The sequence below is a fragment of the Lepidothrix coronata genome, unplaced genomic scaffold, assembly GCF_001604755.1.
Source record: "Lepidothrix coronata isolate B3197 unplaced genomic scaffold, Lepidothrix_coronata-1.0 Scaffold6, whole genome shotgun sequence".
NCBI lineage: Eukaryota > Metazoa > Chordata > Aves > Passeriformes > Pipridae > Lepidothrix > Lepidothrix coronata.
In genome coordinates this window covers 9,133,191-9,159,700 of record NW_016690186.1, presented here as the reverse complement: position 1 = coordinate 9,159,700, position 26,510 = coordinate 9,133,191, and the positions used below count along the sequence as shown (strand labels likewise).

The 26,510-nt window shown below is 39.9% G+C and overlaps 1 protein-coding gene across 1 annotated transcript; it reads right to left on the bottom strand.

Annotated features, from left to right (window-relative positions):
- Positions 1-1,965: 1,965 nt before the first annotated feature.
- ABHD3 (abhydrolase domain containing 3) lies at positions 1,966-26,404 on the bottom strand. The gene is made up of 9 exons (XM_017832448.1): positions 26,122-26,404; positions 24,404-24,567; positions 21,866-22,048; positions 20,066-20,111; positions 17,152-17,264; positions 13,281-13,454; positions 12,572-12,620; positions 12,322-12,487; positions 1,966-4,074 (listed from the first exon to the last, which is right to left on the bottom strand). The coding sequence occupies exons 1-9, from the start codon at positions 26,266-26,268 to the stop codon at positions 3,896-3,898; spliced, it is 1,221 nt and encodes a 406-aa protein (XP_017687937.1). The 5' UTR covers positions 26,269-26,404; the 3' UTR covers positions 1,966-3,895.
- Positions 26,405-26,510: the final 106 nt, after the last annotated feature.

Genomic DNA, 26,510 nt, shown 5'->3' with positions numbered 1-26,510 from the left:
AAAAAAAAAATCTTCCAAACCAGGGAAAAAAAAAACCAACAACCCAAAAAAAAAGTAGAAACATAGCTGAGATATTTCACAGCAGATTGGCTGCAGGAGTTATTTTGCTGGCTGTCAAGAACCACCACTAACCTGTTGTGGGGGGATCCAGCATGTATGCTGGAGGTCAGTGGCAAGGCCCCAGGGGAGTCTCTTGGGCTCTTTTATACATTTCTCTTTCTTATTCATTGCCTTGAGCATTCTAAGCATTTTTTGACCAGCTGGCATCCAGGGATGAGAACTGTAGCAAGTGGCACAGGTTGAAGGGTGCCTGAGTGTGACAGCAACTTGATGACTTTGGGAACAAATGTTTCCTTTTTTTTCCTCAAGGTAATGATGTGTTGAGCAGAAGAAGCTTGGGGAGAGGTATGGTGTGCTTGCTCATGAGCACCATATGTACACTAAAAGTCCTCTTCCTGGCAGGTAGGAGTCATTGGCATGAGCCAGGTAGCTATAGGAGTTGTAGGGGAAGAGGCAGTTCCCCTCTGAAATTTCTACGTAGATAGCACGTGGGACAATAGGGATTGGAGGGTGCCCTGACTGCCTGGAGTTAAAGAGCTTTACAGAGCATTTAGCTGAGAAAGCAGAGGGGCCATATTCAAAATGGGGAGTGTGTGGAATTTGAATAGCTCATTTTGTTTTAGTGTTTTTCTTTTTGCAGAGAGGCAGGAAAAAAACTTGTCCGCTTTGCTCACATGCTGAATGTGAGAATTTTTTTTTAGGGGAATGGTGAGTCTAGGCCTCAGAGTTACTGCATCCTGCAACAGTCAGCATGTTAGTGTCTGAAGGGTGACACTCAGTGCCACATTGACCGGACCACGTTGACCCGCCTGGAGTCACCGCTGCTTTATTGGCATTTTCTTGACACCAGCTCCTGTGGAGTTGTAGACTGTCCTCCATAGCCCTTTCTGATAAGTCTTTTAAACTCTTCTGTTATGTGTCTGGGTTTCTAAAAAGAGCATTTATTCTTCTGTTCAGTGTGAAATATATGCCATGGGTTAGTTTCTCTGTATATAATCATAGGACCATATTTTGCTATTTTAAATTTTCAGTTCTCTCTTTTTTTTTTGACAAGAGAGGATATAATAAATTACGCCTTAAAACTTTGCTCTTTATGATCTGGTACTAAGACAGCTGAGATCACGGGTGGCTCTTGGATGACTGAAGGCCTCACAGATAAAAAGAACAGTACCATGCATTGACTCCAAAGGGAAAGTGAGAAGAGGTGGACGTTCTGGAGCACTTTTGTAATATGTCCTGTTTCAAGCAGGAGGGTTGAACTAGACAATCTCTAGAGATCCCTGCCAACTTCAGCTACTATAAGGTTCTGAATTAGGAAGTTTTCTTTAAGACGTAGATGTCTGCAGCCCTTGTGGCTTGGAATTTCATTTTCTTTCTACTCTACCTTCCCAGTGATGAGTACAATGATAACTAACAATTTCCTCCCACCTTCAACATTTCATATTCCTGTTGATGTCTGGATACTCAGATCACATGAAAAGCCAAATTAAGACCCTGTAAATTCACACTGTTTTCAATAGAGGGCACATTGTGAATTTTGGCTCACTCGTGAAACTCTGTGTACAAGGCACACAGATGTTACATAGCAAAAATATTTATGGCACTTGTTTCTAGCTTGTGTGTCCCTTGCAAGATCTGAGGTAAGTGACCGCATTATTTGTTTCAGAAAATCTGACTGGGAAAGCTTGAAGATACCCATAGTAAAATTGGATTGTTACCACTTTGCACACTGCATTTCTAACAATGCATTTTCCCTAATAGATTATAAGGAAAAACGCTCGATATCTGGGGGGGAAAGAAACCAACTTTACAGATTTTTGTTAGATACACCTTTAAAGATAAATGTCTCATGGGGACTTGTATGTGGGATTGGACCTAAATGAAGACAGTGCAGAGAGACAGAAATTCTGCCATTAATCATACTACTTTTATTTAAACAGTAAGGTGTGATTTAATGTAAGTGGTTTTATTTTCATTCATACTTGATGGTGAGTTTTGAACAGTACTGTACCCCAACAATTTTACAAATATAATGCTAAATACACTGTTTATTGCTCATTGTTTTTGCATGAACATAAAACCTGGAAATGAATACAAGAATAAATAAGGCACCCTACTAATACGCTGATTTCATGTATTGTAGTAGCATGCACAAAATTTCATTTTGCTTTTGCAATTCACTTTTCTCATTTTGCTTAATAAAGAAAAAATAAGAGTTCATTATCTGGGCAAGGACCAGCACTTGTCTTAAAAGTCAGAATTTTAAAGCACTTTCCATTTTTTTTAATTCAACCGTCCACCTTACAAAACAGCTTTCGTATAGCATGTCCCAATTTCTTTTTCTAAAGACAAAAAGTATTTTTGTTCTTCCTTTGCTGTTACTAGGAAACATGCCTTGCAAGAGGAGTGTTCACGTACTGCTTGAGACAAAAGACCTGACTTGCTTTTTTTAGCCGCATTTTCTTCTTGTACTGACCCCGCTCAAAAGATAAAAATAAAAATGCAGAGGCATCTTTGCTGACTTCTCTTGTGTGGCTGGGCCCAAATCAGTGATCAGCAGAAGGTAGGAGCTCCACAGAAGCCGCTTAAGAGCCTTGTTTAAATTTTAGCATGCCCTAAATTTGGACTTCCCAACAGTTTCAGAATATATTCTGTCCAACTGTCCTTTTTCCTCACAGGCCCACGTTGGCTGTCACTGTACATCAGGGCTGAGGAGAACAGCAATGCCTCGGCCAGCCTCACAGACTCATAAACTGCGAGGGCAGAAATCGGTTTGCAGTGGCTTCAGTGATTTGACAACCTACTGCCAGAATGCTGACAAAATGATCAAATAAACAAACCAGAGAGTCGGGACTTTGACCTTCATCCCAACTTTCTTTTAACAGTTTGTTGCATTTTTTTCAGAAATGATATGAAACAGTACCAGAGACAAAAGGTTGGGATTTTTTTTTTTAATTTAAAGCAGATTATATAATAATTTCCCAATGCTCTAATGTTTATTCTTTAAACCTGAAATGTTCTTGCAGGGTAATATAAACATAGCAGGTTGAATCATCAAGTTTACCAGTTATATGAAGCATGTATTACTTACATGACAACACCCAGGTTTACATAAAATTTGAAATGCAAGATGTCTTTTAATTACGTAAGTTATTACAGTACTGTTTTAAAGGAATATTTTGGTTATATGTAAACACTATAAATTAGCTCTTTAAAAAATAATCATATAAGACAAGGATGGCATTGACATAGTCTAAAAAACAATAACCAGCCCTAAATCTGAATACTCTCAGGGCAGAACAGCAAAAGCAGGTATCAATCTAATGCTATGGAATAACATGCTGAAATTTTGATTTATTTGCAGAATCGGTGCTTTTTTTGTTCCCTCCTTTTGTTTTCATATTTTAAGATTTTCACTATCAGTGCCCTAAGGAATGGGCCAACTTGTACTATGTGTGACAGGATAATAGAAGCTATTTTGAGTGTCGCCATTCTAATATTAAAAGCCATCTAAATTAAGTCTCCTAAATACATATTGGTTTAAATTACAATCCTGAGGAATTATAATCTCTCTACTTGATAGTTTTGGTTAAGTGCAATTTGATGTATGCAGAATGCTGTTTCATTTAAGGTCATTCTTAGTAAGGCATATTAAAAATAAATATAAAAGTGACAACATAATATTTAGTTTCTTGCTACAAAATCTTAGGCAAAAATATTTTTGCATGTAGTAATGGACTTTATCCATTTGCTGGCTTACAGGAGTTAAAATTTGTGCACTAAGCTTAACTGCCCTTGTCAGAATGTGCCACTGTGCTATACTAGTGGTCCAAAGCTACATGCTTAAGATCTTATTTCCATGCTCAAACATAGCTTGCACAAACTGCTTGAAGACTCTGTCCATGTAAGTGCACTTCCTTGGCCATATTCCTTCCAGAAAACCAATATGGCCTCCACACGAAGTCAGAACCAAAGCAACGTTTGCATTTTGTTTGGCAGTTTCTACCGGTATAGCTAAAAGGGGGGGAAAAAGTTTTAAGTCCTTATCCTTCTAAGAAATGCCAGACATTGAATAATTTCTCTTAAACCTTTCTCATATTATGTCTGAATAAACAGGCACGACATGAACATACGCTTAAATGTATCACAGGATTTAGAACCATAGCTGTGTTAAAAGCCATTTCTCTCTTCATCATTAACTGACCTTATCTGTGTGATTTTTTTTTTTTTTTCTGGCTGCTGTAAAAGTTTCAGCTTCACCTTTCTTTCAGTCCGACTGATGAAACAGCACCCATGTTAATGCATACTTAGGATTTGCTATAAATAGTGTAAGTAAAAGGACAATCAAGCCTGTAGTTTTTAACTGGTATTGCAATATTCAGTCTTGGAAAAGCTGAGGAACTGGGACCTTAATTGCAAATCCCATTCTTTTTGTATGAGACTCCAAACACAAAACCTTTAACGTCACAATAAGATTTGGTCTGTATGATATCCTATCAGCTAATATTAAGGATTATCCCAGGTTATTATCATTACATCTGATGTGCCATGCATTTACACCCGCACATTTAGAGCACACAATGCAAACACACTGGGAGATGGTTCTTGCCCTGAGGAGCTCATAATCTAATACACAAGGTAAAGAGAAAAAGAGGAAGGGAAAACAATTGTACAAGGACACAGAAAGCTGCTCTGTGTCACCCAGTAGTTAGTGGTTCTCTACTGAATAGTGACTGCTAGAAATTACTTAATTTAGAATTCAGATTATTAGAATGGGTATTACAAGGCTTTTTCTTTTGCTGGGTTAGTTTTTCTTGCTCAGCTTCCTGGTCTGGTTCCCTGTGTTAATACAAACGTGAATGGCGGCAGACATTCAGAGGAGACCTTCGATGAGGTGGCCATTTCAGTGATGGCCTACAGTTAGCTCAGAGCCATCAGTGAATGACACCTGAGATATGCACTGATCTGGAAATGTGCAGGAGGGGAGGCTTCAGTGCCTCCTGTTATGACTATGCATAAATGTGTGGCTTAATCAATGCTACACCTGGGTAGTTCCCTTTGTGAAGGAAAATAAAGATCAGCTAGCACAGACTGACAACAGAGAAAGCATATGACTTTACAAATGGTATTTTAGTGTGATGGAATGATCCTGTTACCATATGAAGTGCTTGACATAGCAGTGGAACTATATCAAGAGTGCAAACACCACAGATCCATAAAAATTAAGTTGTTTAAGCAAATTCCTCTGGCATTTTAGGTATGTTAAATGTACTCCTGAACAAGCAGAAATCTCAATACATTTCAGTAAAGCATGCTTTACTAAGTTCCAGTTTTCAAAAGAAAAAAAACCAAAAAAGAGAAAAAAAAAAAAGAGAAAAAACCAAAGAAAGAGAAAAAACCAAAAATCATAAAGATTTTTTGATTATTCAGGATTGACAGAAAAAAAACCAGCAAAAGAAAAATGAAGGGAGTAGCAGGAATTTCACTGTGTTGTTTAAAAAACCATATGACTCCACAAGAAAATAAATCTGATTTTAAATCATACACTGCTGAAGTAAAAATGCCTTGGCACTACAACACAAAGCAGCAAGTTATTCAAAAGATCTCTATTGCTTCCTCAATTATTTTAAAGTATTTTTGAAGTGAGATTTTTAATCAGGTTCAGCTGGTGGGGGGGGGGATGGGGCAGTTGTCCACATCCCTTCCTGACTGCAATTCCTTCAGAGACATCTCCCACTCACTCCTATTTCTAGGAGTCTGTTCCTTTACCCCTTTATATATTTGCTATCTCAAAGGTCATTATCCTTGAACAGTCACTATCCCTGCATATTACTACCTTCTTTATAGATGTTCTTTACTTTCATCTGGATGTTGGCAGACTCACTGCTGTGTGCTTCAGATGCCTATTTGCCTTTGTTCTCAGCAACTAGAGTAAGAGCACAGAGTAACCCCTTCCTTAGCTGAAAAAGGACCCCCAGCCAGAATAAGTCACACAAGAGCTTGAGTGCAGTGACTGTGGTGAACAGCTGTGCAACTTAAAATAGATCAGAGCAGAAGCACTGGACCCATAAAGTCAGGGGAGCGGTCTGTGCCTCAGAGGTCCTTACTAGCAGTGCCTGGAATGACATGCTCTGTTCCACTCCAGGGCCTCAGTATGAATGCTAAACCGACTGTCTGCGTAGCAGGGTTAGTGTCTTTTATGAATATGTGTTACAAGGTTCCTGCCCACAATATAAGGTACGTGGCCGTGGCCTGGTGGAGCGCAGACTGGGCTCCAGAGAGCAATGGGGATTCCCTTGCAGAATACGTGAGGTTCTTCGCTAATCAGTGCTATCCATTTCTTCCACTTTGTCCCTCCTTTCAAAATTGTGTGCATTTTATAGATTCCAGTATTTACTAAGTGATTCTGATTCTAAGGTATGTGGAAGGAGCCACACTTCTTATTGCCTCTATAAGAAGTCCTTGGCTTTTCCTTTGTTCAGCTGGAAAATTGGAAATACTGTATACAGTATCTCAGTCTTTGAAAGCAGTGCTGAGGCAAGACTAAAAACAAAAGTCAATGAAGTAAAAGCCTAGGCTGAGGAATAGCACAGGCTGAAAACAAGAGATGCAGAAAACAGTGTATTATTTCTTGCAATCCAACACATGCATCATTTTCAGACTCAGCAAGTGCTCATCTGGAGTTTTGCCTGAGTTAATCTGCTAAGCAAACTCTGATCTGCCTTTCTTGGATTCTGTGGATGAACACATTGCCATGCACAAAGAGAGTGGCTGCAATTCATGTCAGCTTCTACCGACTGCATAGGAATTTGCCCACTTATCTGTACCAAGCCATCTGCTCCTCTTCCCTCCAGTAGCGTGTGGGCCATGTTAAAGAGAATCCCAACAGAGAAGTGGGGATCAGACACAAACCCCAATCATGCTTCAGGCAATGAATCAAACTTTCCACAACCATTCTGCAGCTGTCTCCCTGGTCACTGAGGGGACTAATAAATAGGCTTCTGTGCAAGGGTATGGGGAGGAATGTGTGAGGAGGGACAGACTTGACCTCCAGTAATCAGAGAGCTCCATCGATCCTAAGGGATTCAGGATCAACTGCTTACTGGTCTGAACATGCCTCTTCACTAGCTAAGACTGTGCAAAGACATGACAAACACTCATTTTGGCAGACTAGTGTCAAAAGTGTAGAGAGAAACATCCTTTCCTAGTAAGAAACTGCTTTGCTGGGGGATTGGAAGGGAGATGATAATAAATATCTCCTCTGTTGTGCCAACTCAGCTGGGAAACCCCTTACAGGCAAAGCTCACTGTGACCTCTGCATACCTGTCTTTCAGAGGTTGCCAGCATAACCATACCTCCCAAATTGGTTTGCTGGTGGTTATTCATTCCTAAACTGCTTGGCAGTACTGCAGGGGGTGCCATGTGGTGCCTGCCTCCAAACAGCTACAGCAGCTCTTTCCTAGAAGCCTACCAATCCTGCACTAGGCTGCTAATTATCTTCTGTGCCATGTAAGGTGCAAGCCACACAGGTCTTCACGAATGTCATCTTCCATCATCCTATCCTGAAGTTGTCCCTATTCATCTGTGTAACTCCTTCCCAGCAGAGTTTCTTCCTCTGCAGCTTCTCGTGAGAGAACTGAATATGCTGTGTTGCTCTCCAGTGCCAAAATGCAAATGATGCTTGGCAGTGGTGTGGTACTTCCCTTAAGGCTGCTTCTAGGGACTATTAGCCATCCAATAAATAAAAACACAGTGCAACAGAGCAAATTCTGCAATGTAAAGGGCAGATGAATGGAGCACTGGATGTGATGCACTCTAGGATATAGGATGGCATGCCAAAAGATACCACTGTTCATTGTTGTCAGCATGTAACCTTGTACTTCAGTTTCTACTGGCCAAAATTTGCACTGCTGTTTGATCCAGCAGGCACAGGTCTGTTATTTGTGATCACAGAACCACAATGTAAATACATATATGCAGAATTACTTAATTCAAAACAAATTTGTTGTACATTCTTTGTCCCAAAAAAAGTATTTTTTTAAAAAGAACAAAAGAAAAACATACATGTGAAGCTTAAATAAGTCACTGCTGTCAAACACTCCATTTTTTGGTTGATTTCTCTCTATTCCTTAAACTTTTACCCTAATTGTTATTTGTCTGCCATTCCTTGGCCATTTTGTCTCTCCCAGCAAATTCATTCAAATATGCTGTTTACATAACAGGATGCAAAATAACACCTAAGAGCAATTACTTCAAGTTTGGATTCAGGGGAATAGAAAAGGTTCAGAGAGTTCAATAAAATGTACAACTGAGCTTCAGACATGCACTTATTTGTCACAGTGGATCAGGAGGGAGCTGGCATGGTACCTAGCTTCAAGGGCAGGCTTCCAGCTCAGGCACAATGCTCACTAGCAGCAATTAGCTAAGCATTAGTATAGTGAAGTTTAAGTCAGATGCCTAATACACTGCTTAAAGTCTCTGAGGAGAAAAATGCCACTTTGGATGAAAAGTTAAATGTGACACTGATAATGAATGCTATTGTTCCATCTTCCTGATTTATTTTTCACATTTACAAAATAAAAGGTCTTGACTTGGTTTTATTACATATTTCCTGCAACAATGGCTTGTTTAAATTAGTTATGGTGAGAGAAGTGTCATGCAATGAAGAAGGCATTTGTTTTTATTAGTTAGTATTATGCAATATGAGAACTGCATTCCAGAAGTAAAACTACAGATACATCAGCTGCCAAGCTCTATGAACTTTTAGACAGCAACATTAAGGAAATTAATGTTTATTAATTAATGCAAATTAATTGTTTCTTTCTAATACTGGATTGAGATCGAATGGTACATTTTCACAATATATTTAAAAATAACTGCTGGGAAGTACAAAGCGTACCAAAATGTACATGAGAAGAAATGATCAGGTTGTAAGAAGCAACAGAGGCAGCCTCTGCACTTTTTAAGGGAACTTCAGGTCCACATTGTGTAGTGACTTGGTTTTGTATCCCTCAAGCTCTGTTACAGGAAGATAGATGTGTCTGGCTTTATGGAGACTATTTAAACACAAAGGAATTCTGGCACGGCTTTCTCCCTGATGAGTTTTCTAGGCCTGTTTCCCAGCTCTTGGAAACTACAGCTATCTACAACAGAGGTGGAAGGTAGCTTAAAAGCTGGTAGGTATTACTGGGAGAGATGAGGAATGAAATAACCAGTTGCCAAAGTCAGTAAAAGGCTGGGGTCTGGATGAGAATGAATTTTGTGGCTTTGAGTCCATTATGCAGTTGTGAGTGGAAATTGCCTCTGATTGTGAGAGGCTTACATGTTTCCACACATTTTTAAGTCAGAAAAAACCAAGCCCATTGCCAGAATAAAGTCTCTTCCAAGAGTAACACCAGCCCTTTGTGTTTGCTAACATAAAACAGCTCACAGAAGTGTCAAGATGAATGAACTCCAGTAACTAATGGCAGCAGACATAAACCCTAGGCTGCTAATCAGGGTGCTCTGTGTCTCCTGCCAGTAGAAGGATTCACATTGAGGGTGCCCAGCACAAATGAAAAAGGACCCAAGATAGACACATAGAAGTACTATTAGCTGCAAATCACCCTTGCCCTAATAGCCCTTTCTAAGGGAAACTAGTCACCACAAGGACAAAGGGTTACGGCTAACAGCATTAACTCTGTGAACAAGGAACAAATGAATGGTTAACAACACAAATATTTTCAGGGAGAAAGGCTGCTTAGGGTCAGAGTTTAGGAGAAGATGGACAGTCATTAGAACGGATTCTAACACTTCTTGTTTCAGAAGTGCACGTGCTCTACCTTACCTCCCTCTACACTGCAAGACTTCTAAGGCATTCTCATAATAGGTTTGATACTAATCTTACACGAGCAACCATCCCACTGTTCACCAAGAGTTGTGTTACTTTTAAAAACAGCTTCAAGGGTGGAAAGATCTGCTACAGCTGTACTTTAGGGCACTCATCTTTTGACTAGTCAAACTACACAGTTGCAGAACTTTTGAAGCCGTAGGAGACTTCTTTGAGGACATCTAGTCCAACACCCCTGCTCAAGCAGGGTTACCTAGAGCAGGTTTCCCAGGGCTGTGTCCAGTGAGGTTTTGGCTATCTCCATAGATGGAGATCCCACAACCTCTCTATGCTTCTCTATTTGACCACTCTCACAGTAAAAAAAAAGTGTTTTCTAATGTTCAGATTGAGCTTCATGGGATTGGATCAATACTTGGCTCTTGAGAGCTGGAGGTTGTCTTCTAAAATTAAAAGGGGTTGGAGTGTCTGTACTAGCTTTTATCTAGCTAACAAATGTCCCAGTCTCAGTGATAATAGGCTGGAAAAGGGACAGAGGCACACTGTCTGGTTCACTGCTGTTGCTACCATGCTAACTAGGTAGCTTACTCCTGCCACGGTTACTATTTCACTGCAAGACACAAACCACAAACTAAGCTCGAGCTAAGCATAGAGGTGAAGCCATTGTTCCCTCTCTCAGATACTTCATGAAAGAAACAAGGCACAGCAGATCACCCACCTTGCAGTATGATGGGGAAAGTCATCCCCAGGGTCATAAGACCCATAAAATATTATCTTCAGAGTCACTAGTCAGATTTTATATCTGCACATAGATTTTAGGGTCACCCATCCATTCTTATTTCCAGGCCATTACAAGCTTGTAAGAGAACTTGCAACTGTCCAATTTCAAGGAAAACAAAAATAAACCACAGAGGCTTGTAAATACAAAGGGACTAACTCTGTCTCACAAAGTCCTTGAACCAGAAATTGTTAAAGGTGTGTGTAGTATTCTGGAATAATATTGCTGTGTTGACTCAGATCTTACTGTTTTTTAAGCCTCTGTTTCGGCCAATGTAAGGGATAGGTAGTTTGGGTAATCCAGAGTTACCATTTTTTCCTTCATATTAGATGGCTGTCACCTCTTTATATTGTTCATGCTTTTTGTTCAAGAGGAGAAGAAATCGACTGTCTTTTTCTAGTGCACACCACTGGAGTGGTCTTTTTATCTTCATGTCACATTTGTCTCTAACAGGTCTTCAAACTATAAATAGTAATGTGTGTGCATGTTTCTGTATATATTGTACATCTGCACGCAGATAAAACAGTACAACACACAAAGAGTCTCTTCCAATTCCTTCATTTTCTACTTGTTCTAATATGTTTGCCTGCTTACATTGGTTTCATGACTCATTCTGCAAGAATCTCACTTCGCTTGTGGTGGCAGAAGAAAATTTCCCTGAAATAAATCAAGTGCCTTAACTAAGTTTTAAAGGTATTAGGTGGTCACAGCTGGAAGACTGTTGCCTCAACCAGCTGTTCATTTTAGTGGTTTTCCTCTACATTAGTTTTTGTTCTACCTCTCTTCTCAGACACTGTAACCAACACACAAACTGCAGGAACTAGCATATCTTTTTAGGATAGGTAGCCACATGGTTTTGATCTACAGAGCAAAAGTAAAATGTTCATAATGATCATGTGTTTGGCAGAAAACAGAAGTCAAATGGAAAACAGAGTTTTCAGCTAGTTATTTAGCTAATATTGTTGTTTCATCTTCTAGTTAGATTCTTATTAATTTCAATGGGCCTCCTTCTAGGAGCTCACTTTGTGTATATCTCTTCCCTTACCCAAGATTTTGGCCTACATGCTAACTTAGATTTTTTCTTACTTTTAATTTTCAGGCACTGGAGGTGGCACTGTGAACAACAGCCAAGAATTTAATGTCATCTGAAACATAAGCGACTCCCAGATATTCTTTGTAGGGACTGATTAAAAAATAGCAATAATAAAAAAACCCTTGTTTTCACTTGCATGGAACTCTGAATGTCTACAATCCAGACACCTGAATCTGAGTTCCTTTTTCTAGGTTCTCTTCGTACTTGATGAATAGAAATGGATGCTTCTGAGAGGGTACTACATCTGATGTCTTCCTTACAGTGAGATAACTCACACCCTAAATATACATATTTCTTTCTTTTGACTGTAAAGATTCCATTAATGGTTAATGAGGCCACCCCATCTACTTTTGCATTCTGTACTAATCAGGTCTCTCCATCATTAGCTGTTTTATATGTGTCTTATACCTTAGGTAAACTGTAAATCTGTGGAAGTTTTGATCCTATGTACAAGTCACATTTAATAGACCTCTACATGTAGGTCTGAGTTCATTCTCAAACCTATGTAGTTTGTCTTAATGACTGCATATACAGATAAATATATTTTAAAAAGCCTAAACTTACCATGACCTGGTGAGAAAACATCATCCACAGAGTTTAGACATAACACTGGAATTCCTACTGACTTCAGCTTGCGACATGGACTAGCATCTTCATAGTAATCATCAATTGAACGGTAGCCAAACATGACTGAAGTGAACTGCTTATCAAATTCTCTAACAGTTCTAGCCTGAAGTACAGAATTCAAATAGGGAACTATGTCAGCATTTTGAAAACAGCATCCAGCTAAAGCAGAAGTAACATTCTCACATACCTTCATCACAAGATCCATATCAAATAATTTCTCCAACATTTGTCGATGCCTAAAAAGAAGGAGAGAAAAATCAGAGGGCTTGTTTTTTGTTGTGTTAAGAGATGCAGAAGTCCTCTGCTTTTCAGATACATTATAGAAGTAACTTTCTAACAAGAACATGCTTGTTTTTAATTTTCTATCATAATAAAAATCTGTCAGGAATCCAAGAGCAGAAGAATTATTCATTCATATGCAGGCACATCTAGCAACATAGTAAAAGTCTGCATAAGCCATGAGAAAAATCCCATAGATAAGAGAACTTGATCTTTTAGAACACAAAATACACCCTAGTTTTATAAAGCAAAAGATGAACTAGCCCTTTCTGTGCTTTTGCAGTCAACATTGACTTAAAAGAATTAGTATATATACATATATACTCCTAAGTCAATATATGCATGTCTAAAAATTTAAAAAATCCATTTACTTCATCTATAAATACAGAAGTACATTGGGCTTGTGCTGAGCCCCTTGAGAAGCAGATAAATTTAGCCGCATCGATGACAATCTTTCTTGCAAAGATCCTTTTGATTTCAAAACTTACCGAAGAATGCACACAGAACAGCTATGCAAAGTGTTGTTACAGCATTAATTTTGCCCTGATTATTATACCTGCTGTAGATCTCATACTAACATCCTTCCACCTTTCTAAGTAGTTCAGAAGGCAACTCACCTGCTGATAGAGGACTGTAGACAAGTGGTCAAGTAATAGTTGAAAAGAAGCCAGTTTAGTGGCTTCTCCAGAGATTCTACAGATTCAAAAACATTCCAACCCGCAGAGAAAATTGCAGCTGCCATTAAAGGAGTGTCTCTGCCAGTTTTGCCCAGGTAATTTAAAAGAAGCATGCTACAAACAGAAATGAAAAACAGAAACATATATACTATCAAATTGTTTGCTTCAATTTAGAGTAAATATAAGTCAGCCACCTTTTTATCTGTTTTTCAATAGTTTCTTGTATCAGCCCTAAAGTTGTGCCTAATACAGCTAAAAGGTAGTCAGTGTAATCAACACATGACTCATGAAGTTTACTTTCTCCTCAGAGAGGAGACTGGTGCACTGTGTAGGGTGTGGGTAGGAATGCATTTAGAAATAAAGATGTACTAGTCTCATTTATATCACTAAAGGGATGAAAAGGTCAAACAAATGATTCTTACTCATGGAACAGGTATTCCCAAGTTGTTAGTAAGTTTTACCATCTTAAAAGGCCTTGGTCTTCCTGTTGTGTTAAATCTGATAAATGTGCCTGAAAAATGCAAGCTGCCCCTGGCATGCCTGTCTCACTATGAAGAAGTCTCTTGAGTTGAAGGTAGTGCCATTACCCCACCTCACACATATGAGAGAACACAGTTGTTTTATAACACACAGTATGTAAAGAATGAAGTGTTGGACAATGAATAAAACTAGAGAAACAAACTTATGAGCCAAATAAATGACTTAGGTCTTGTCTTTCTGACCAATTGCAACTTACAGTCTCTATTGCTAATGTATACTTATGTTGAAAAACGGGAGAGTTCACAAGTATCTGACCCTTCAAATGTAGAAAAAATAAAATAGCAGGAAACTGTAAAAGAAAAATACTAATAGAAAAGCTGTCTTTCTTTACTGCCTGAGACCTCAAAGTTTACAACCACGATTCTAATACCAAGCCCTTAACACAAAGCATTACAGTTAATTGTTAATATAGCTCCCTGGACCACCAACACTCTGTACCTTGGCTTCATCTTCTGTACTTTAGAAGATAGCACCCTTTGGCAAAGACATCATGAACCAGCCTGCTATCACAGAGACTTTGTCCCTCTGCACTACCTAGCAGATCATAAGACAGAAGTCCAACAAACCAATAAAAAAAAAAAAGTTGCCGTAGTAGAAGAATCCACTTCTCTAACAGTGCACAGAGTGTATGTCATAGGGAGAAGGTTTAGGAATCTGTATGTTAGAAAATGAAGTCCCTTTCCAAAACAATTCATATTGAAGATCAATACAACAAGTGGCCTTTAATTTACATTTATATGTCTGTGAAGTGAATGTTTATTTTAATTCTTAACTGGACAAATCTGTCCTGTGTAGATTATTACAGAATCACAGGATGGGCTGAGCTGGAAAGGACCCACAAGGGTCATCAAGTCCCACTCTTAAGCCTCCACAAGCAAGGGATATGCTGGACTACAAAAGAAAGGTTTCTGCAACAAGAAAGGGTTCTCTAAATCTTTTGGTACAAAAAAGACTCAGAACAGCATCCTCTTCTTTCTCCTCATCACTGAAGCCAGTCATTTCATCATAGAAGGCAATCAAATCACTTGGGCATGCTTTGTCCTTGATGAATGCCACCTTCTTATCCTTCATGTGCTTGCAGATGGCTTCCAGAGGATCTTTCCAAAGAACTGAAGTTAGGCTGACCAGCCTTTTGTCCTTCCTAGGATCACTATTCAATAGAGCAGGAAACCTACTGACTAAAGAGTTGTAAAAAAGGAGTGGCTACCTGTCTTCCCTGTCTTTACTGCTGAGCTTGGTTCTCAGGCCTGCCAAGTCCCTGTGCCTAGTGGCAGAGTATGGGAGAATGGCAGCAGAAGATCAAGTTAGGGCCCAAATTAGGGCCCAGTTATGCAAACCTGCCATGGACATGCCAATGGGACCAGTTAAAGTGCACCAAAGCTCCAGAAGGAGGTAGCCAATGTCATCGTGAGACGGCTGTCTATCACTTTTGAAAGGTTGTGGCAATTGTTGAATATTTCTCATGCCTGGAAAAAAGAGGCACCCGTCTACAAGAACTGCAAGGAGGATGAAATACAGGCTGGAATGCCTAATCACAGCCCTTTGGGAATATCCTCTGGAAGCATGTAAAGGTGAAGAAGCTGACTAGTAACAGCCAGTATGGATTTATCAAGGGCAAAGCGTGCCTGAGCAACATGATTGCCTTCTATGATGAGCTCACTCATCATTCGTTGATTAGGGGAAAGGAGTGGAAGTTGCTTATTTTGACTTTAGCAAGTCTTTTGACAGCCTCCATGATCTCCATATAGTCAAACTGGAGGAGCATGGTTTGAATAGGTGACCTGCAACATGCATGGAAAACCGACTGGACCACTAGGCTCTGGGAGTTGTGATCAGGAACTTGAAGTGCAACTGCAGTGGTTGGTCCAGATACTAGTAGTGTTTCTCAGGGGGCAGTAATGGGGCCCATACTGTGTAAGTAAGTCTTCACTAACTGGATGATGAGATGGAATGCACCCTTAGGAAGCTTGCACATCAAACTGTGGGGAATGGCTGCTGAACTGGAAGACAACGCTGACATTCTGAGGGACCTCAACAGGCAGAATGAGTTGGCAGAAACTTCATGAAGTTTGACACAGGAAAAATCAAAGTCCAGCACCTAAGTAAGACTAATGACAGGACAGAGAGCAGCTGAAAAAGACCTGGGCAAATAGAACAATGCATTCTTGCAGCAATGAAGACAACTAATGATATGCTGTGCTTTGTCAGTAAGAGCACAACAAGCAGGTCTAAGGAAATTATTTCTTTCCTGTATTTGACACTTATGAGACTGTATTTGGAGTACTGTGCCAAATTTTGGGCTTCCCAGAAAGATAAGACACTCACATACTGGAGAAATTTATGTCTTCATACTGAAGACATTTGCAAAATCCCTGTAACATGAATGGAAAAGGATTGACCTGATTTAAAAAGCTTCCAAGTTAATTATTTGGTTATCAATAACTATATTGCTTGAACAAACATTTATTTATCCCAAAGCTCCTACAAGTCATTAGTAGATTAATGTCAATATACAGGGCCATATCTGCCCACCCTCCATAAAATTTATCAGAGAGTTGGAAGTCTCAGGACTTTACCACTGTGTCTGTAGTATTTCTAATGAAAATTCTCCTCTTCTATGATTTCTGTTAAATAGGCTGCCTGAACATTTCTTCTAGATTCTAGCAGTGATTTTTTTTCTAAGAAACTGTGCTATCATTGTCTGTTCTATCTGTGCTTTCTGGACAGCAGCCAGGACACAGCAAGTCTTAATACCACATGCTCTATCAACCCATACTGGTTTCAATAACAATACTACTTCTTGGTTCTGAGCCAGACAGAGCAGATACCCCCATCTCTTCCAGCCTAATCTACCCACACACTGCAGAACCCAAACAGAGTGAAGACAAATCTTGTCATTTCATGGGTTGCTATGAAACATGGTATATTAGCTCTAGTTCCTATTTTTTATTCCTCTGTTCCAAAGACAGCCTCCATAGTTTCCAAAGATTGTACTGCCTACCTGTTTGGCTGTCAATCTCTCTGCCATTGTTTCCTGTCTTTCTCCACCCCCCTCTAACTTTTGAATGTTGGCTAATTTTGACTTTCCCTGACACAGAGCTGAAAGGCTCAAAGACATGAAGAACTTTCTGCATATTGACTGTTGGAGGCAGACCCAAGTTAGCTGCAGTTCAGTAAGTAATGCAAGTATTGCAGAGGAGTAAGTTAAAAGGCTACAACAGTCTTATTTTACAACCACAGTTAAGCTGAGACTTGTGTTACATAACCTTACCCTCCCATAGAAACACCTGCTGCCATGAACGGAGCCGAGGGGTGCAAGCTGTGCACATGATGAATAACGGCCTCTAAATCCTCTGTGTTAGCTGCACAGTAAGTCCTTGGTGTCTGTAAGGAGTCAAGAGGGAAAAAAATGCCATCATAAGCTTTTGTATTATCCTTTAAGGGCAAAGCAGACTGAACAGTGGATCATTTATATAACAAGATAAATTTAGCATTTACCATGAAGCTTTGCTAAGTGGCAAATACAAACCCAGAGCGTTTCACGAGTAGATTGACAAAAAGTTATACATGTTATCATTACAAAATAAAAGAGATGACAGATATCTTCAGCATCTGCAACCTCCAGGTCATTAGATGAAATCTGAACAGAGAGCAGTGAGCTAAACTAGACAGAACTAGATCAGAACTAGATAGGCACTGATATTTTTAAAATACCCTGAGGAAATGGAAACATATCATAAAGGCTGTGATTTACAGAACAGGAAGTTATAATGACAATTTTACCATCTTCACCCACATCCAAATGCAAAAGAAAATATTAGATTTCAAGTTCTGACAGCCAGCATTTGAAAAGTAATCAATATTTAGATTCTACCAATAAAACCAAATAAATAGATAAATAAATTCCCCTGTGACGTTTACCTAATTTAGTAAAATATCCTATTAACTAAAGTAATGAAACACATATATTATCCCTTTTTTTGTCTATCATTAGCGACTCTTTAAATCCTGAATTGAGGCTAGGAATGACTTCCAATGGCATCAGCAATATTTGGGTAACCCCTTCCCTGCTATTGAAGGATAAGCACAGCTTTTTAGCTTTATCTGCACAGACATCTGGAACAGGCCACAATCTGAGGGACTATCTGGAGCAGTACAGGGGAGACAAGTCCATTTAGCTGCAATAAGAATCACAGTAAAACAAGTTTTTGTCTAACAGCGTTGTCCAGATTTCATCTACAGCAAAAGAAAGCTTTTAACTTAAGAGTTATTAGTAACATGTTAGTGATATTGATTTAACTATTGGCAGTGACTGACCTGCCAAACTTCAGTATAAACATTAAAACTAAGTATAAAAATACATAATTATGAATTAAGGGAACTTATTTGCTGCCTGAAGCAACAATGTATTTCAGGGCTGGTTTATAAAACTGTTTTCAGTTAAACAGCCAGGATATTTGTGGGTGATTTTAACAAGTTTAATGAGATGAAACTAATTACTTAAAATACATTTATCAAAAATATTGAAATGTTGAAGTCAAAGATCAAAAAAATTGAAAGAAAAGCTAAATCTGGATAATTAAAACTGAAGACATTTTTAATTTTCCTTTATGTTGCATTGCCAGTTCTCATCCACATGAATCACTCTTCACTGTTTTACACCCTATTAATTATAAACAGTGTGAATGTGTTTTATTCTAATTAAATTGTCAAGTTTACATGGAAAAATAAATTATTTTTGGCAACTAGGGTCTAATGTATTCTAAGTGAAAGTGTATTTGATTAAAAGTTTATAGAACTAGAGAGATATCTTGCACTTTAACTTCAGTTAATTCCTGACAGTTTAACATCTCTCTCTCTCTCTACTCATTGTATGAAGATATTTTAAAACACCATCTTAGTTTACACTGGCTGCGAGCAATCTAATACTTGATTATTCCATAGCAATAATTCACAGTAAGTTTCAATAACCAATGAGAACAGCATTCTTTAAGTAACTATTATTTGGTATAAGTTTGAATCGATCTTTAAAGAGACTAGAAAAAGAACTGTTTACATAACTGATTTCTATTGTGGTGCTCAACCATGCTGCAAACTCATTAACTAGGGATTTTATATTAAAATGTAGAAACCCCTTTGCAGAAAATGTGATAGTTTCAGCTGGTTTGCTTCACTGCAAGACCTTATAAAGCTTAAAGATGTAAATCCGATTACAGTAAAATACACACAATGCATCCAAACAAGAGATCTTTTCTCTTAATGATTCAGAAATTCATCAATAAGGACTTTGTGTGTCACAAAACTGCTTTGTAGATCCATCTGCAAAAGTATGCAGAAAACTACTCTTAACATGGCAATGTTTGCATTGAAACGCTTTATCTGATTATGGGAAAACATTGTGAGCTTTTTAAAGTTTGAAACTAGGGGATTAAAAAATGCAAAACAATACCAAGTATTATGCACATTCATTCCAGCTGCAGAACTGTCAACAAATCGCATATGAAGAAACAAAGCTTATTCAGCAATATTTCATCATGCCTTGTCCCTTGCTGCAGAAAATGTTTAGCTTCAAGACTTTTTCATCTGAGGAATGGGCAGTTATTTCTGAGCAAACATGATATGTCTGTCCCAAAGACAAAAACTTGTCTTCTGTAGCTGAGTTTCTGTCAGAATTGCTGAGAAAAATACAAAACCACATTTAACTTTTAGGATATGGCTATCCATATAAATCTGGTTCATTAATTCACTAACACACAATATGGATTAATTTTAATGGCACAACTTTTTTACCATATCAAAATCTATTTTAAACTCATGTTGGCAACTGGGAAAGTAATTACAATTGCTTATATTTGGATTTGTATGGTAAAATATACTGCAGTATTTTTTGAAAGAAAAACGTAAGGATTGTTCATTTTAATGTTACAGATATTAGTAACTGAAAATATTTCATAAAATGAAACGCTCAGAAAAATTGTGTGTTGACCAGTTGATCTCTTAGAGTTTTAAAATAAAAGATGAATATTGGCACAATTGATCTACCAGATGGCTAGATTCTCTTCTCTGGATTTTCAACATATGCTGTGAGTTTCTCTCATTTAAATCCAGCTGTACAAACAGACACAAATGATTCCATATATACCACTTTTAAGTGAGAGATGTTTTATCTCAGAAGTCATCCTTACCAAAAGATCCTCACCAGCAATTCCCCGGTTGTTAAAAACCACGCATCTAAAAATTGAGACAGTAAATTCAATTATACACATTGTTTATTTCACTAAAAAGATAACTTAAACACACAAAAAAATGAAAATGCATAAAGAAAAATGAGCCGGTTCTATGAATAAGTTCAGCGCATAAACATTTAAAGACCTACAGATCCTAGAGCCTGACCTGTGTAGAACAAGCTTTATACCAAAATTGAGTTCACTGAGGTCAGTGGGACTCTATATGAGCCCCCTGATTTGCTGGTCAAGGTCAAATTGCAGGGTGAGAACCCCAGGGTTTACCTGAAGATGGTACAGACATGTCCTGCCTGCACTCTGCCATGAGCTCTGCCAGTGCAGGGCTGAGCCTAAAGCTGTGCTCTGAAAAAGAATGTCAGATATCCGTGTGCAGACATCCTCCAAAGCTACATAATTGTATTAAATTGCAAGAAATGAGCCAAATCAAAATTATACTGAGAGCTGCATCTAAGTTGCAGGTTCTTGGGGATTTTTTTTGTCTGGTACAGCATAAGTTTCTGTTTTCTCCGTGTTGGTGGGAGTCTCTGAATCTTCTAGCAGTATTACCATGATTTAAGGATCTATACTTTCTTAATAAATCTTTCTTTTCTATTACTCTAGCACCATCTCACTGTAACAATGTTGTTAAATAACATATACATATTTTAGATGAGTTAAAGGCATGAAAATATATCTATTTTGGTATTTTTCTCAAATGTTGCTGATTAAAAATAAAATTATAGTATTCTCTTGAAATCCGACCTAAAGCTCTCCTTTTTAATGCTATACCTTCTTTTCTTAGGTGATCAAATGCAGATATTACTTTCAGAAATACTTTAAAACTTAATAGTAACAAGTTGTTGATTTCAGGACTACCTCTGATATTTTTTACTGTTAAAGTAATTTTAAAGTGTTAAAAATCACTGTTAAAGTGATTTTAAAAGTACTTTGAACAGTCAAAGTGCTACTTTACTTTTATAATTTAGTAAAGCAGTTATCCAAACCTCCAAACAGAGAAGAGATAGCCAGACATGTAGATAAAACCTCATATGTACATATTTGAAGAACTTATTATAGTCAGTACCAGAAGCCAATCTGCAAAGACAAAATGTAATATTCCAAATACAGGTTCTGGAACAATGACAACTTATTTTGACGTGCAGCAGCAGCAACAGCAATATGATTACATAAAGGAGTCTACTCATCGACTAATCCACTTATTTTACCCAACTCTGACCAGAAGCCTCAAGAACAAAACTAAATTACACTGTGACAATTAAGAAGTGACAGACCTCCTCCTTAAACAGTAAGAGCAGGCTAGCTCTCCTTTCTGCACGCAGGAATTTGAGGCTGCTGAATAAGCAATTTTGGCATTCAGAAGCTGACCTCCTCCAAGGCCTATTGATAGCAACCCATCCATACAAGTTTTCTTGGAGCTGAATATAAACTCCTTCTCTAGAAAGTGTAAAGGTTAACACAAATGCTGATATCATAATTTAAGAAGCAGCAGTGAAAGCCCTATGCAGACTTACCTTACTTTCACTGCAATCTCTCGGGCACATCTGTAGATACTAAAACAGCCCTTCCAAATGTACTGCCTGTTACATAATTCCCCTGTGATTATTATTACTAATAACACTTCCTTACATAAACTAATGTATTTAGATCTCATTTGCCTTTGGAAGGCATCTTATACACATACATAATTATATTTGATCCTATTAGAAGCAGCAAAATACTAGCAATGAAATACAACAGCACCTATATCCCAGCGTTTCGCTTTGATGGATCATATGAAGAATGTAGGATTCCTTGCTCGTTCCTGTCAGGCCAGGCAATAACAGGACGGTGGGTCTTGTGCTGGCATCCGGATAATATAAGCTGTCATTATTATCAAACCAATCCAATGAAATCTGTCCTCCATCTGCTGTTTTAATGAGCTCACTGAAAGGCACATTTCAAGACAACACTGATTAGATTGAAAAATACATACACACTATTAATAAGAGTGCTTGCAGTGTACAAATTACCAGGTGTGAATTCTGCATTTTTCATTATGTTTTAATACTCAAAGTGCCACATGTCTGCATGTTTACCATGCAGAAAGAGTCACACCTACAGCTGACTAGAGTTAGAACAGTCAATTTGTGGAGTAATTCCTGTTCACAGTAAATGAAGAGCTGGCCTTTTATAAATTGCTGCTGATGTACTGGAAGCCTGTTACTAATGTGATTTTTGGCACTGCCTTCTGTTTTATATAGGCTTGTGTACTGCAGATTTCCTTTGGATCATCTGAGAATCTTTTGATAGCACACTGGACAACGTGATAAACATTTATCACAGTTTTTTTCCTCTTTATCCAAAGAAGCAGAATATATAATGGATGGCACTTTGTTATGTTTTAAACATGTGGAGCACAGACACACACTACTGTATCTTCCACCCTGTATCTCCACAAACTTTGCTAGAATACACTTTTAAGCCATATATCTTAACAATGCAACAAATATTATAATGTCTCAAGAAGTTAAGCATGCACTAAACAATGACAAAAAGGTTTCATTCCTTTTTTAGAAACATACAGTACCTTCCCTCTTCCTAGCAATGAAGACACTGTTCAAGAGAGCTGGTGTAGCAACTACCAAAATGTATGCCTACCTTGCAATTGATTTTTCATTTTAAAGTCTTGGTAGCAACTACTCCATATTTTAAAGGCAATCATCCTTGTTGGAATCTAGCTCAGCTTTGCCCTTTTTCAGTAATAGGAAGTAAATTAAATGCTGGTGTGTACTGCCAACACAATCTCAAATGTGCAAAATAAGCATTGCCCCATGGAATTATTTCTTCCCTCACATACCTTGAAATAGAAATATGCAAGAAGGACTAGAAAAAGTGGCCATGGCCATGCCACTGAAATGTTCCCTAATTACTAAAACTAAGGGAAGCTGCTAAATGCTAAATCTATTCTACCATGCAAGCAGAGCTGAAACAACTTGTGTTGCATCCAGGTTCCGGCGCATAAAAGTACTTCTCCTTAGGTCTTGTGCCAAATGCCTCATTTGCCAGGCTAAGTCTCATTTCTCTGTGAGAGAGATCAGCTGAGGGCAAGCAATAAATATAAGGGTTTTTTTCCCCTCTTAGAATTTAGGCACCAAAGAACACACTATAAACCCCACAGGTAAAAGTTACTCTGAAAAATCCATGAAGTTCTGTATATTCAAAACAAGGCTGCAGAAATGTATTGACAGGAGCTTCATGAAGTTCAATAAGGGAAAGTGCAAAGTTCTGTATCTGGGAAGGAACAACCTGTGTACTGGTACAGGGTGGAAGCTGACCATCTGGAAAACAGCACGGCAGAAAAGGACTTGGGGGTTCTGGTGGACACTGAGTTGAACATGAGCCAGCAGGAAAGAAGACCAACAGCCTGGAGGCTATGGAGGCTTAGGAGTCTTGCTGCCAGGTCAAGGGAGGTGATCCTGCCCCTCTATGGAGCACTGGTGAGGCCACACCTGGAGAACTGTGTCCAGCTGCTGGCTCCCCAGTACAAGGAATACATGGACATACTGGAGAGAGTCCAGCAAAGGGCCACAAAGATGATGAAGGAACTGGGGCTTATCTCCTCTGAGAAAATGCTGGGAGAGCTGGGACTGCTCAGCCTGGAGAAGAAAAGGCTCAGGGGGAACTTAGCAATGCGTTTACATACCTGAAGGGAGGGTGCAAGGAAGATGGAGCCATGCTCCTTTCTGTGGTGCCCATTGACAGAACAAGAAGCAATGGGAACAATCTGAAACACAGGAGCTTTCCTCTGAACATCAGGAAACAGTTTCAATCTGAGGGTGACTGAGCACTGGCACAGGCTGCCCAAGGATGTTGTGCAGTCACCATCCTGAGGGAAATCCAAAAACCATCTGGACGTGGTCTGGGGCAACTGGCTCTGAGTGACTCTGCTTGAGCAGGGAAGTCAGACAAAGTGACCTCTGGAGGTCTTTTCTGACCTCAACCACTGTGTAATCCTATGAACATATAACCACATCAGTTTCTATATTGTCACTAATATTTCAGTGCTCCAAAACTCTCTGAGCTAAAATAGGGCCATTTGGAACACTGACCTTTTAAACCTACTGCATATTGAATCCATGATGAAGACAGTTTCAAGCCTATGATGGAGTTGTAAAGGTGGGCATAAAGCAAAAACACACAAGCACAAACTTGAGCAATGACAGTAGACGTGACATGATCAGAGTAAGGTAACAACTGGCTAGCAAATCAATCACTTAAAAAAAAAAAAGAGGCACTTACTTCCTGTACTGTACTTGGGGTCTAGATGTGATAAAGGGGCGCAGGAGTGTCTGTACCCGACCTTCCCAGCACCAGATCGTGGGATAGTAAGTTTCTGTCACAACAGGGCAATATTCCTCGAGAAAGCGGCAGAAGCGGTCATTGCTGGCCACCAGCTGGGGTTTCTAGGAAGAGAGACTACAGTCAGGCATAGGCATTCATATAAAATAAACTAAAAAACAAATAAAGAAAGAAATTAATAATTGCTTAAATCCTCTCTGAGTGAACTGATTTATTTCATAAAATCATTTGCAATGCTTTTTCCTTCCATGGTAAAGAGAAAAGTAAATGAAAATCAAATGAAATGCCAAGATGCCTGACAGAAAAGTGAAACCCACTAAACATAATGGACCCCTTACCTACTTCTAATAACATACTGATCTAGCTCTACTTTTACCAGCATTGTATCTTCACTGACAAATCAAAACCCCACCATCTCTCGGTAGGTGAGAAAGATTTTACCAAGTCCATTTTCTTGGTCTGCACAGAAATAACACTTAATTCGTGCACTTTGACCGTGCACCTGCAGTACCTACTTTAACCTGGTAGGACACTCCTCCTTCTATCTCATACTACAGTACAAGACTGCATCCCTACTTCATCTCTGATAATGCTCTGCATGCAGAGAATTTCCTTACAGCTTCCATTTGTATACCAATTAATGTGGAAAAATCCCTGTATAGCAAACATCTTATGTTTTAGCAACCATATTTCTTAAACTTCTATTTTACAGTGACTTTCCAACATGCAAGCATTCATATGGCAAAACCAGATACTTTGAGGAAAACCGTTACATATAAAGTGCAGTAGTGTCACATCCTCACTTCTTTTTTTCTCCTGTGACCAAAATCAAGTACCCTCTTCTCAGTGAAGAGGAAGGCTACGTTCTCAGTGTTCTCTGAAGGACTGTGGCAATACTCAGGTCCTCAACAGTCAAAAACCTTTTGATATGCGTATTTTCAGCTGATTAAGCATTCAACGAGGCGCTCTCACCACGGGGCCACTTTAGATCTGATCAGGCTCACTGTATCCAAGTAATTTGCGATTGCCTAATTTGCCTATGAAACCATTACTGATGAGGAGATGTACAAGAGTGCTCTAGCCCCCAAAACACTGCCATAGTGGCTCCAGAGGTACTTAGGATGGTACCGACAGCAGTACAAGGACAGAAAAATTACTTTATCACCTGCCCTGCTAGTAAACCAAATAGGTCAGGTTTTTTTGTGGAAGGAGGGTTCCTGACCTCCCTTTCCAAACATGGCATCCAGCCAAGCTCTCTCCCTGGTACAACTGCATTTTGGGGACGCACGAGGCCAGAGTCCCTTATCCTCCCAGACCACAGGAGCTGTCCCTCACCTCAGGCCGGTGGTCCCGGGGGCCACCGGAGGCCCCCGCGGAGGAAGCAGCCCCGGCGGGCGGGGGTGGGCTGCACTGGCCGGGGCCGTGCGGGGTTTCGGCTGGCCGGCACCCCGAAGCGGCTCCTCCAGAGGATGAACGGCGGGTGTGAGGACGAGGTGGCCGCAGAACCCTACCCCCCAGCCGTTCCAGATGCCGATCCCCTCGCCTGAAGGGCGCCGGCGGCTCCCCTACGGGCAGTGGGTCGCGGTGACCTTCCCGGGACGGTTCCCCTTCGGCGGGACACCTGCGGAGCCCGCCCGCCCCGCCGCCCTCCCGCTCACCTTGGCGATGCTGTTGAGGTAGTAGCAGGCGTAGGCGACGCCGAAGCCCAGCACCAGGGACAAGCCCACGCCAGAGCCGAAGAGCCCCACGCGGACCTGGCTCTCCAGGTAGAGGGAGAGCTCCCTGGTCAGCACCTTCCAGTCCATTGCACACGGGGGGCGGCGCGGCACGGCAGAGTAGCGCACACCGGCTGCCGCGGCCGAACCCACCCCACGGCCGAGGGAGGAGAAGGAAGAGGAGGAGAAGGAGGAGCTGCCGCCTGCCTCCCGCTGCCGCTGCCCGCGGACCTCTCCGTGCTGCAGCGCCGCCGGCGGCATCCCCGCACCGCCCCCGCACCGCCCCCGCACTGCTGGCCGGGCCTGGGGCCGGCTCGGAGGGGTCACGGCCG